A 13,731-nucleotide genomic window follows, 5' to 3' on the forward strand; every position below is an offset into this window, starting at 1 on the left:
CCCCTTCAAGAAGGTCAGTTTCACAAAGAAAGATATTTTTGATCTAAGTGTCGGAGTCCACTTTGGTGACATTCTGTACCACAGACACTCGAGTAAATGTGGTACTTCTCCCAGCTCTCAATTCCCCAACCAAGTCTCAAAACGTAAAGAAGTAAGAAATGCAGCACCTCTTAATGTCCTTTTTGTTAATAGTGTGAACTTGTGACGTGCAGTTAATTATATGAACACCTTGAAACCTTTGTGAAACGAAATACAGTGCCGCAGCCATCGGACAACCTCATTCGATAACAGTGTTTGGCCCTTTTGTGCAAATCACAATGTCGCATACGTGTTGTAAAACCTCCCTGCCTCTCTATTTCTCTCTCTTTTCTCTAAAGAGGGGTTAGAAAAGTATAAAAAATATATATATAAGGCCACTGATGACACGGAGGACGAATATGGAGACCGAGAAAGTGGTTCTTACCAGACAGCAAGCAAGCATAAAATATTCGTGCGTTTTTTTTTTCTGCTTTTGATAGTGAGCTTGTTATGACCACCATAAAAACTTCATACCGCCACAGAAAGAGAAATAAAGATAGAAAGAGAGAGAGAGAGAGAGAAATAGATAAATTGAGAATACAGGGAGGTTAACCTGGTTGAAGAACCAGTTTGTTACCCTGTACAGACTGAAAGAAGTGGCAATGCGACTGCGCCATTTGAGTTGCGCAAGTTAGGTATGCGCTCCAGGAATTCGGCAAGTCCCGCTATCGAGTACAGCTGCTGCGAGCGTTAAGCAATAACTCTGCTAGGTGAATTAGAGCACATGAAGTAGAGGAAAGATAGAAACAAAGAGAGAGAAAGAGAGAGAGAAGGAAGGAACGCATCACAAATAAAGATGTAGAGAGCGAGAAAGAGAATGAAGTAGATAGAGAGAAAAAAAGATAAAAAGCAACATGCATAAAAAACATTCAAGAAGCTCGGAGAAAGGAAAAAAAATATAAAAAGATATTAAGAACGCCACTCAGCCCTGCTCTTTCTTCAGACTTGGCGTGTCTAGTGCAATGATACCTCCATTTTTTCTCTCGCTTTCTACACTTCTTATACATTTACCAAAACCAGAACTGGTCACACGGCAACTGCTGTTATCGTGAACAGGCCCCCGGCCATTCTCTGGTATCTCACAAATCCTGCGCAACGAGGTGTGTTGGCAGTGTAGTTGCAGGCTCTGCACTGTTGTGACACACAAGATGAGACTGACGGAAAACCGTTGTTTTTAGTCAGTTCTCACTGAAATACCACATATTTTCCCTACTTCATACGCACGGGAACTCAGCGGGCACGTTAGCGCCGTTTAAGAGGCACTCGCGAAATTCTCTTCAGCGCCACTGCATTGCGTATCCTTCAGGACTGATTTTTATGAAAAGCTTTCTGTCAACTGACTGGCTGCTCACTTATATGATTAATACAAAAATTAATTATGTGCATTCACAATACGTACACATGCAAGCGCTTTCAAAGTTTAGGAGCTTGTGAAGAATCCACATAGAATGCAACCAAATTTATCTGAGTGCACGCATGCATTTACTTTTCTTTAGATTTTCTGCAGCGATATGAAGATGTATGTCTGGAAGGCAGCTTTTTTTTCACATTTTTCACGCTAGCCTAAATGAAACATTGGCTTGCGCAACTCAAGTAGTGCAATCACGTTACTACTTCTTTTCACCCACACGTAATAGGCTATGCTCTGCACAGTGCGCCTTATTTTTTACTATTTATCATTCATGTTTTGTACCAATTACAATACTGACCATTGTAAAGCAGTGTTAACAGCTGAATTATTGCAAGGGTAGCACTGGAAGTTCAGAGGTGCGGTTTATCAGACATCCAGGTTATCACAGCCATCAAGACAGCATACTTGACGGCTTTCACAGTCACTTACTCGGTGCACACGTACACTACACATAGTCCCCCACGCTAGTGGCAACTAATTGTTTTGTGGAGTTCGTCAACTGTCTTTGGGTCCACCCTCCAATCGTTGCCCCCGAACTTTTTAAAATGGCTTTGCCGCAACAACACCCTTACAGCAGTGAAGCCAACTGTTATTCAAACAAAATAATGTTATTTCATTTCCGTACTTCGAAATTGCAAACTATTCGCTCCCTTTTGACAGCTCGGTTGCTGTTGAGACTTAAAGGCGAATCATGTAGCCTTAAGTTAAAATTTAACTATGTTTTCTCGTGGCCTTTACCCGCAAGCTTACGCACAGTGCTTCGTTTTCTTTTTCAATTCCACTTTCTTTTATTCAGGAGCATATATTCCCATTTTTGTTGGGCACAATTGAAAGACTCTTTTGTTAAAGTTGCTTGCTTCTTTTAGTATTTCCTTTTTTTGCCCGTGACAATAGAGTAGCACGCCGAACCATGAAGCACTGCCAAGACCTGTCTTTTCAATTGCTACGAAGACCTTGCTGCTAGTTTCAATAAGAAAGTGAAACTACGCTAAGGTTCTGGCTCAGTTTAACGGCATTTTATTTTTCGTACCATTTCACCGGTGACCAAAGTTTAACATTGATTTACGTTCGATCATAAAATGTGTCCGTAAGTCGACGCTTTAAACACGGTCGCGAAGAATTTACGCTGCGTCCGCCACTGCCAAGTTAGCGCAGTTTTCATTTTCGTCGAGCGAATTAAATGACCGTGTCTGAGCTCTTGCTTGGACCCGCTGTGCTACTCTCAGACAGCATCCACTTTCTTTCTTTTCTCAATTCTCTCACGAAAAAAAATCCAAAAAGAAGCGTTTGACATCCAAGTCTTTAAGAGAGCCAGCCACTTCATTTTGATCCGTCTTGTTTGCATCGTGATGTCTGATTTTTTTTTCATCACTTCTCCGTGTTCGCTTTTACGTCTTAACGTGCACCAGAAAGAACCTGATAGCGACGTGCGCTCCTTTTGTACTTGGACTACATCACTAAGCTGAAATCTCGCTCCGACATAGCGAAATTACAAGGCCTCCGCTCCTTTTCATTTTCGCACCGAGCCCAGGTTCCGCCATTTTCGTTCATTCGCCCTCCATCCCCTTGAAATGCTTGTAAGTACACTTTTTTTTGCACTGGTCTCTTTCCTCTTCAGCGCTTTCGCTGATAGGGCAGGGACACACAGCGCCAACGTTGCCTGTTCCACACAACAACGGGAACCCCCTTGTCCCACTACTCTAGGCTCTTTAGCTATCTCGAAGTTTTCCACCGTGGCGGCCTTCTCCCAGCGCCTCGGGCTCAGCCTCACTCTCTCTCTCACTGCGACTCTTCATTTTGTTTGTCGCTTTGCCGGGTTACACTGATTCTGCACCCTTCTTATTTTGTGACCACGTGGGATGGTGTTTCGCTCGCCATTCCTTTCTTACCCCGTAGGGGTATACTCAGTGCTCTTCACTGAAAACCATTTACCCCTCTTTTTAAAATTGTTCCTTTTTTCTGTCACGAGTGGAAGCGCTTTCTACGTTTCTACCTCTGGCGTCCTTGGCTTCCAGCATCTTTCTAAACAAGTTGTGCACGACAATTCTATTTTCCGCTCTCCCGTCCTCCGTACTTTATGGTTGGTAAAAACGCGTAACGTGTGAGTTCTATGATATGTCCGAGCAACTTGAGCAAATGAAACCACTGTTGCCTTCTTGGACGTGAAACAGCGAACGTACAAGCCCGTATAACTTTTCTTTCTGATGCCCCGGGATTGCACCCAAAAGGACCCGTTCACGAGGTTTAAAAGTGGCTTATCGGGTGAAAATCACACTTTTTCGTTTTTCAAGGAGTATTGTGCCTCAGCCAGTTTTCAAACTGCGCGGATTGTTCTGACAGGTTTATAGAATTTTTTGTTTATTACTTGAAATTAGAACAACCGGCAATTGTATCTTAATTGAGAGAGAAAGAGCTCTTTATTGAAATGCACAGAATTTAGCCGGCATATAAAATTCGCTGACTTGCTACTCTGCGTGGGGAAGGAAATTGAGGACTGAAAGTACGAATAGAAAAAGATAGAGAGAGAGAGAAAAACAGACAAAATGTAAATATAGTTGTTAGAATAAAAAGAAAAAGAAAGGAAAAGGCAAAAGGCCACCTTTTTGATCATTGAATGAGGACGCGCGTTAATTGTTTTTCCGTGGAGTCAAGCTACAGCTACACCTTGCCTAGCTGGCCGTGTGTGTCCAATTACGCAAACAAAAGTTTCATAGCACGCCTCTGTAAAAAGGGGAAGGCTAAAGGTCCCAATACACTGTCAACGGAAAAAGTTCTTTCGGTTATAGAACGCACGCAACGTTCATAAAGCACACCCTCCTCAGGATACGCTCTATACTCAAACAATATATGTTCCACAGATTCAATGGAGCCACAGTTGTTGCAATACGGACTCGCTGACTGACCGAAGTGGTACCGTAGGCTGTAAGTATAGGCACTGTTTAGACGTAGATGATGGTATAGTGTTTCCAGATGGCGAGGAATTTAGAATAAGAGTCTTGTTCTCAGATAGGGGCCAATTGAGTGAAGGACGTTATAATGGTGTGTCGGAAGGTTGCAACGTCTCTTATTTTCTTCAATCGCAAGTTTTTTGGCCATCTGAGCTGCATATAATATAGTGAAATAAGTTCGTCTGTAATTGTGGTGTCGAAGACCTTTGCGTGCTGCTTCATCTGCTTGTTCGTTGGCGGAAATGCCACAATGAGCCGGTATCCAGTGAAAGGTGATAGTTCCCTGCGGTAACAGCCAGGTGATGTAGATATGCGTTATCGAAGGAAAAAGGTGAGAATTCGTTTTTTATTTAGGAGGTTGAACAATATCTGTAGTGCTTCCCTAGAGTCAGTGAAAATAACCAATCGGTCCGGCGTTTGGCGCAAGATGTGAAGGACAGCTTCTTTGATGCCATGAAGTTCTGCTGCTGTCGAGGATGTCTTCCGTTGCAGTCGAGAGGATAGCATTTGTCTTGTAGAAGGGATATAAATCCATTATCGGAAGTCTCCTGAGTGGTTGAGGCGTTCGTGTAAATGTGCGAGTGCTGAGCATAGTTCTCGGCTAAAAAGAGGAGAGTAGTCTGCATCAGCGCAGCCTGGCGCAGTGGTGCAAAGAGACATTTGTCTCTTTGCCCCACTAATGCCAGGTACAACTTTTTTATAGTTAGAGGCAAAAGTTTCCAGGGAGGAAATGTTGCAGGGAATAAATTTTTGCGGCTGATTAGCAGGGGAGAGTTGAAGTAATCGCACAGCTTGGCCGAACGAAGAATTGCTGTGCGTTAGGTGAACTAGGTACAGGAAATGATTTTTACCTTGTAATACATGTCGAAGATGAGTACGCATGGTTTCTTGGACAGATATTGACATCCAGTGGGAGACATCCTGCTTCCGCTACACTTCCCAATGCTGATCAGCTCTTCGGGAGCCCTGGACGTATTCGTAGGCAGCTGTTGCGTGCGGCTTCCGAAATTCTCTTATTTGCTGGGGATAATCGGTGAAGCACCGGTAGACAATAGCGCAATGTTCCTTCAATGTATGCTTTCTGAAGCAGTACCATTGAGATGAAACTACATGCCCATCGTGTTCCAGCCGTGAATTTGAAGAGTTCAGTTGCTGCTACCATTTTAGTTCGAAGTTTCTTCACCTGAGGAGACCAAGCAAGATTTTTGTCGATGATGAATCCCAGGAATCTTTGAGACCGTACATAGGATAGCGGCCGTCCACTGATGAGTAGTGCATACTTGCTCATTTTCTTTCTCGTGAAAGCAATGGCTGTGCTCTTTTCTGGTGAAAGGTGCATGCCTCGCTATCTTTATTGTGATGACACGCAATCTGTTCAACTGAAACAATTATACCAAGATACAGTTATGGCCAGGAACTGGTTGAACCTATTGACATGAAATGGAATTAGATGATTCCTTGAAAACCACCGAAGCGAAAATACCATCCATCTATACAAAAACTATAACACTGAAGCGTACATTTCATGTATTCATTTACTATTAGTGTGAGCGTAAAACCGAACATTTGCTCTGTTCTGTCTGATTTTCTTTTGTTTTCGTTCTTTAACACAAAATTGGGCTCCACGTTTCTACTTTATGTTTGCGGCAAGCTGAAATTAGGCGCTAGCTTTCACTTGCTGAAGTTATTCCGTTAATATTGCTTAAACATTGCTCACACAATCATCTCAACTTGGTTTTCGAGTCTTTACAATTGATGTTACGGCTTGGAAACAAGGCCACACTAGAATTCACGAAAACAGCACACGATCTTTCAAGCAAACTGTCTCGCAGGATTTACGCATTTGAATGCATCATAACATTACTTAACAAGTACCTTACTTAACAAGCAAATTGCATCTCTGCAAGGATCACTAATGGCCTCCCCATCCACCAATGTCCTGTCTTCAATGGGAAGTTCCGTGCAAATTCGTCTCGTTTATAACTCAGTACATCAGATAATTTCATCCCCTTTTAATTCTTTTTTAATGCTGCGATAATTTTTGTACTACAGGTAAAACACTCAAATTATGTCCCATATATTCTCTTTAGCACGCTTATTTGCTGGTTTTCTTATGCTGTTTGATCAAGAGCGATAATATTGATAATAACCCCAAAATCAATTTCCGTGTTTTCTTGCTTCACACGTACTTTTTCACAGAACTTGCGCCGACTTACGCGCAAGCGAATTGTGAATCTGCGTATTGGTACCTCTGAGAGGAGTTTCAGTGTGATCCGCCGAGAGTCATACAGCAGAAGAAGAAGAAGAAGAGAAAAAAATAAAGGGAGGAGATGAAGGAGGGAAACAGTGCTCTCTGGCGCGCTGTGGGGCTCTTTTTCGCCACGAGGGAGCACTCTGGGCGTGTTTCGGAGGACCACGTGACATCGCCTCCGCTTCGCAACGGGTAAGAGAGAGGAGGAATTCGAGACCGGAGCCTCTCGCAGAAGCAGACGACGTTCGCGGTCGTCTGCCACGGCACGCGGTGTTTGAACTCCAAGGACAGCGAGCGCCACGAGTCGCGTGCCACCGGCGTCAGCTTTATCAGCCAGCCCGCGCCAGGCGGCGTCGTTCTGAACATGGCATTTACCTGAAGGCTCAAGCCCGTGCTACCCCGCGACTTCTTTCTTTTCCTATATTCCTTTTGATTTTTTTTTTTACTCTCAACATTTTTCTGGCCACATAACTTTCACGTTTCTGGAAGAAAATGTGCGCTGCTTTGCTCGGCATACAGACTGTGACGTGTTACTCGGCGACGCATCTCGCCCACAAATAAATGCTGCGAGTGACTTGAGTACCTCTGGTGGATTAACTGCATCGACGTCATTGGACATTGGACTCAGTGAACAAACAAAACAAGAGCAAAGCGTGACTGTCAACATCTGCCCGAGCTGGCTTCGTGATGACACTTTGCGTGTAAAATCCTTCAAAAGAAAACAGATTTGTAGCAAGCCTAAGATAATGGGACCACCACTATTTGTCGTCAAGGACTGCAGACCACCATCGAAACTTCTTTATATGGTCTGGTTCCTAGTCGGTGAGTACATCAGTTTTTGCGTGTTTTGAATGCCCTTTCTGTAATAAATGTTCATAGCGTGAGCATTGCATGTCTCGTTTGTGAACGAGAGCGATGGATTTTACATGTAGGAACCAGTAAAACGAACGTAGTTCGAGTTACTATATTTTTATAAAAAAACTTTAGTTTCAATGTTTGGCAATGCCCGGTACAGCTTTTGTGGCGAAGATTTTGCGTGTTAACATGACGACTTATTTGCAGTACGCTTGTTTCAAGCTGACTTTTCTAGCACCCTGTTTTTAACAAAGTATAAAACTGTCACCACGTTTTCTTTTATTCTTACGGAGGAATTTGCGAATACCGTACTCAACTTTTATACGTAAACAAAAAATAAGAGACATGAGCTTGCTCTCTGTATGTACCAAAAGAGTGTCACAGCAACACAGGGCTGCTTGACTCGGTATATAAAGACATTATAGTCGTTGTCATAAGCGCATACCAAACAATAGTCACGACAAATTGCAAAGCAATGTGGAAATTCGCACGTCGCCCCCGCGTTGTCTTTCTTTGAAGACGCTTCTTGCGGAGGTCTTTTCCGAATAGCTGAAAGGAGCACTTTCGAGCGAGAAGTATGATAGAAACAAGTTAGTCATGTGAAGCGAAATATGTATGACTTTGTATCCATTCACAATGATTGATTGATAAGTGGGGTGTAACGTCCCAAAACCACTATATGATTATGAGAGACGCCGTAGTGGAGGGCTCCGGAAATTTCGACCACCGGGGGTTCTTCAATATGCACCCAAGTCTGAGCACACAGGCCTACAGCATTTCCACCTCCATCGAAAACGCAGCGGCCACAGCCGCTATTCGATCCCGTGACCTGCGGGTCAGCAACCGAGTACCTTAGCCACTAGACCACCACGGCGGGGCTAAGCTAAGCGATTGGCTGGTGCAGGCTATGTTGACAAACTCTCACTATATACCTGAAGGTTCAGTGAGTTAATCATTACTATCCTAATTGAGTTGCAAGAAAAATTGAAGTACAAAAGGAAAAGACCTGGACACAGCACACACTAACAGAACTTAGGCCAGACGGGGCGTTGTTAATATTATTAGGACTATCGGTCACAAAAGTTCTCTAAATTAAGGAACAACCGTGGTCTAACCTATCATTACATTGTAGTGAATGTGGCCGCACACCCTCGTTTGGTGATACGATAGTGAAAGCTAGATTCAGGGACAAGGTAGCGCGGGAAATCGAACAGGCGTATTTGATTAACAAAGCTGGTGATTCATTTGTCGCGGTACCCTCGATTGTGTTACTTGCCGCTGACGTAGATTTTATGGAAGGGCATCATTATTACAATATGTGTGCTCATCTGATTATTTCGTTAACTGTATGTGTCCTCGTGACCACTTAGATATGTTTTTTTAAGTTGCAGTTAGTGTGTGCTGTATCCAGATGTCTTCAATTTCGCGCGCAACTCAGTTAAGATGAATAACTAACTCGCCCCGCAGTCCGTGCTTCTCATTACTATACTGTGTTCTACAAGTGACAAATCGACAGAACGCCGCCTAATACGGCTAAATTCAATTCTCAACTTCGCTCATTGACTGCTGGCCCTGGTCTCATTTCTTTCTCTACTTACTGCGATTGTATCATAGGCGTGGTGGTATAGTGGTTACAGAGGTTACGATGCTCGGTTGCTGACCCAAAAGTCTTTGCAGCGATGGTTGCATATTTGATGATACGAAAAGCTTGAAGGCCATGTAGTGTGCGGTGTCAACGCGTGATAAAGAACACCGTATGGTCAAGACCAACTTTCCAGAGCTTTTCACTACGACCTCCGCCATAATTGATCAGTGGCTACGATGCTCTGCTATACTGACCTGAATGACACGGGTTCAATCCTGGCCATGGCCGTCACATTTCGCTAGAGATAAAATTATTGAAGCCCATGTGCTGTGACTTGTCAGTGCAGGTTAGAGAACACCAGATGGTCAAAAGTTCCAAAACCCTACATTACGGTGCCTCTAATAATCATATCGTGGTTTTGGGACGTAAAACCCTACGTAATGTCATTGTCATCTATACGACAACGCGTCTTATTATCACATTTTGTCTGTGAGATGTAAAACTTCAGATATTATAAGGGGATGCGGGAAAGGTCCTCTTGCTACAGCACATCCCGTCGAATGGAGTGACGTACGACACCAGTTCAGTTGCCTCACGATTAAAGCAAAACTCAGCTCTTGACTATAAATGATTCTCCATGCACCGAGTGTATTTTCATTTTCAAATGCAGTACATGCAACGATACAATGCTAGTGCCACGGGTGAAACTTCAACCCTGCCTCTAACATCCGTATAACTTTTATTGAACTACAGTATATGAGAAGATACCGTAAGTTCTAGCAGAGCTCCTCAAGCACACGTTGTCACGAAGAAAGAACGCAAAAAAGCAGACACATGATGCAGTCTTGAGGCGCTTCGACGAGCAGCTTTGGTGCACTCTTTCTTGACTCTAGCAAAGAGGATTAAACTTAGAGCCAGAGAAAAGCGCACAGCGATCGCAGATGTTTGAAGCATTGTGCTTCTGTGGTGGCAGGTATGCGCTTGATATTATCATGGATAAAGAATTTCACTAAAGCATAACAAGTCGACTTCAACTTTAAAGTAGACCTATAAAATGCATATAGACAGCAGGTAAGAGCTATATACAGACTTTATTTGTATACCGGAGTTGTTATTAGAGTCGAATATGTATTTTTTTAACCAGGTATCAGTTGTTAACTCCAGTATGTACAGGTATTATATAGCTGCACAACTATGAAATGCCATCCCAGACACATATATGCACAACAAAGTAGCTTTTCCTTTGTTGGTTCTTCACCATTGACCAGTAGCTACTCTTCTAGGTTCAACGTCAGTTTGGACTGAACAGTAATAACACACCAGGATGTTTTCGAAAAGCACGCCACTGTCTTAAGGCGTTGAGCTTGAGTTCGAGCGTAAGAAAGCTATTTAGAGCGAACTTAGTGCCAAGTCACCATAAATGCTGTAGTGTGCCGTAATATAGCGTAAATGTGTGACTGATTCTGTTAAAATTAGGGAGAACGATTATTGCATTCATCAACACGATCCTTTTTTATCAATATGAATTCTGTCTCTGGCATGGCAGGTGCTGTTTTTGTGTAAAAGTTTCCATACTACTCCACTTAATCTGTTTTATCTGAATGGCAATCCAACAGGCTTAGTTATTATTACTTGATTACACCTTGCAAGTTATTTTTATTGTATGTCTCATCGCAATGCTCTCACAACTTGAATGGCGCATAGCACCAATTGTTCAACTTTTAACTATGTATGATTTGCAAGGTCGCGAAATCTTTAATAACTTTAACCTTTTTGGATAGCCATACAGACGTAATAAACCAGACATAGCTCCTCTTCTCCCAGCGTGTTGACCATGCCACTTATAAGGCGTCATCCTTGGACACCTTTCTTAATTATGTAGTATTGCTAAAAATCATGAGAAGTTTGGAAAGTTTAAACACAGGACACACGTTATGTTGTGATCTTCAATTATGCAATCTTGTGCATGCGTTTAAGATTATTTTATGTACAGACGCCTTCTGGCATCACTGATTTGCTGGTGCGCATCCCGAACAACGTTGTCATTCTCGCACATCACACTGTTTAACTACATCAGGATGAATCACAGAATAAAGCATGTTTCATTCGTTTTTTTCATTCGCGTGTTCACAGCTTTCATTCACGTCCTAAAGTCAGCCTAATCGTTTCATAATGAAAGTTGACTACCTTAATACAGTTGGTTAAGCCACCTAAATGAGTAGCCCGCATGCTCAAACTACCTTTCACCATTTGATGTTTTATTTAGTGCTAAGCTTGACAAAATCCCAATGTGAAGGCTTCCTTCAAGCAAGCGCGTAGAAAAATTGACTGAATAAACAAGGCCTAGCTTTTTTCGCAGTTATTCTCCCATTTTCGAAAATGAAAGCATGCTGTGCCTCCCTCTAGGCTTAATCACAGCAGTAGAAAAGAGGAAAACATTGTGTTGAATATATTATGAGTAAAGACTGAGTCATCTGCAAGCAGATTTTGCAAAATTAAATTTTGGTGAGTTCAAACTCTTCTTATAATCACATCGCCACTGATTGGCGTCTGTGTTTTTTTTTTCAGCTTTTACGATTTGTTGTCTTACAAGTATTTTTTATTTGTTCATTTGACCATTACAATCGTTTAAAACTAAGAAGTGTGAATTTTTTAGAAGCACGAGACTGTTCTGGCTGAGGGGTATTTTACGAAGGTATCTGATACAAGAAAAGATTTCATATTCAAACATATAATACACATGTACCTGCACGCTTACTATAATGGCAGTAATTTATGTCTTCTTGTTTATAATTGCGCGATTTATTCAATATTGACGTGCCAAAGACTCTTCTTTCTATTTTGTGACGTCATATTTTGTCGAATAAAAATTCCCAACGATTGGGGCCCTTTGTGGTGCGAAACGTGAGCGCAGCCATACGCGTGTTTTTTTTTTTCCTTGGCTGTTCATAGAGGCAGAAAACTAGAAAGAGATATGCACGTAAGTAAAGCTGTAATCTACTCATTAGTTTATTTTATTGCAATAGCAAGTACACGAACACTCTCAGCGAGGTTCGCCGTTGTTGTCAAGTTGCGGGTGTGCTTATGCGTTTATATATATAAAAAAGCACGAAGGAAAAAAATTCTCGAGCACTTTATTGGGGATTCAGCCCTCCAACACTTTGCTCCACAGCAGGCTAGGTAGTACGCGTTATATATATATATATATATATATATATATATATATATATATATATATATATATATATATATATATATATATATATATATACTGTGCTAGAGATACGCTCAAAAAACGTGTCTGTTACCACTATATAGGAATCGGCATAACACAAAAGTGAAACGTGTCTTTACAGAGGTAGTTGAGCATTTATTGTCAATTACGCATTGTTTGACAACAAATCGCAAAGTCACCTTGTAGGAAAGGTAAGCAGCTCAAAACTTGCAGCGAACGCCTCAAGCAGAAAGCACGCACACAACTGGATTACACAGGACGAGTGCGGACTATTAACTTTCACAGCTCCCCCAAATGGTCGAAATTCCCGGAGCCCTCCACTACGGCGTCTCTCATAATCATATGGTGGTTTTGGGACGTTAAACCCCACAAATCAAATCAATCAACTTCCACAGCTCGACACATGAAGCGCGCTGTTCAAGCGGAAAGAAAGAGGCACGAAATGAGCGCACAGGTATACACAGGACAAGCGCGAACAACTATTCAATTCTTCCTGCGTCATGTGTCAACAGCGCGCTTCTTTCGTAAATGCGACTGTGGCAGCGTGCGAAGTGAGCTTCCTTCTTCATCTAATTGCCGAGTCTGATAAGCGCGTGCGCAGGTGATATGACGCTATAGACGCCTTCTGTTTTTTTTTTTTTTGCAATCTCGTAGTACATATTTTTCAACGTCACTTTCGGGACGGAAGTACGTCAGCAGAGTCGTGGTGGACCACGGTATAAAACACTTTCGTGATAAAAATGGCCCCTTTCTCTACTTTCATGTTTTGTACCCACTCATGACGTGGAACGGTAAAAAAAAATAATGGCGTGTCTGGGTGCTTCGCTGGCAAAGGTCGATATGTAGGGTTTAACGTCCCAAAACCACCATATGGTTATGAGAGACGCCGTAGTGGAGGGCTCCGGAAATTTTGACCACTTGGGGTTCTTTAACGTGCACCCAAATCTGAGCACACGGGCCTACAACATTTCCGCCTCCATCGGAAATGCAGCCGCCGCAGCCGGGATTCGAACCCGCGACCTGTGGGTCAGCAGCCGAGTACCTAGCCACTAGACCACCGCGGCGGGGCAATCGCTAGCAAAGGTCGTCGAAAGGCGAGAGTGTTCTGTTTTCAGTGAGAAAATAAAATATTTATTGAACGTTCTGCGCTAGAAAATCGGCGTATGGGTGCTGCGTCACATGTGGGTGTCATTTAGAAGTAATTTAACGAAACGAAGTTTTTCTAGAAGACAAAGTCAATGGTAGTGGGCAGCACCATGTAGTTTTAGTGAAGCGTAGGAAACACTTGTTTTTATTTTTTAGGTCACAGGGTCGCATTGCCATCGCCGCGTAATAAGTACTGTGGTCTCTATAATTACGTATCTATAC

General features: G+C 42.6%; 1 protein-coding gene across 3 annotated transcripts in view; it reads left to right on the forward strand.

The window, feature by feature from the left end:
- The first annotated feature begins 7,289 nt into the window (after positions 1 to 7,289).
- LOC119169266 (cell adhesion molecule Dscam1-like) overlaps positions 7,290 to 13,731 on the forward strand; it is a 276,122-nt gene continuing 269,680 nt past the window's right edge. For all 3 annotated transcript variants that reach the window (XR_012887527.1, XM_075880054.1, XM_075880057.1), the window contains exon 1: positions 7,290 to 7,510. Coding sequence is in view for 2 of the 3 variants with exons in the window: in XM_075880054.1 (XP_075736169.1) it covers positions 7,435 to 7,510 (76 nt within the window). In the remaining variant the exon portion in view is untranslated. The remainder of the gene's footprint in view (positions 7,511 to 13,731) is intronic.

Source organism: Rhipicephalus microplus, chromosome 2 (assembly GCF_043290135.1).
Source record: "Rhipicephalus microplus isolate Deutch F79 chromosome 2, USDA_Rmic, whole genome shotgun sequence".
NCBI classification, from domain to species: domain Eukaryota; kingdom Metazoa; phylum Arthropoda; class Arachnida; order Ixodida; family Ixodidae; genus Rhipicephalus; species Rhipicephalus microplus.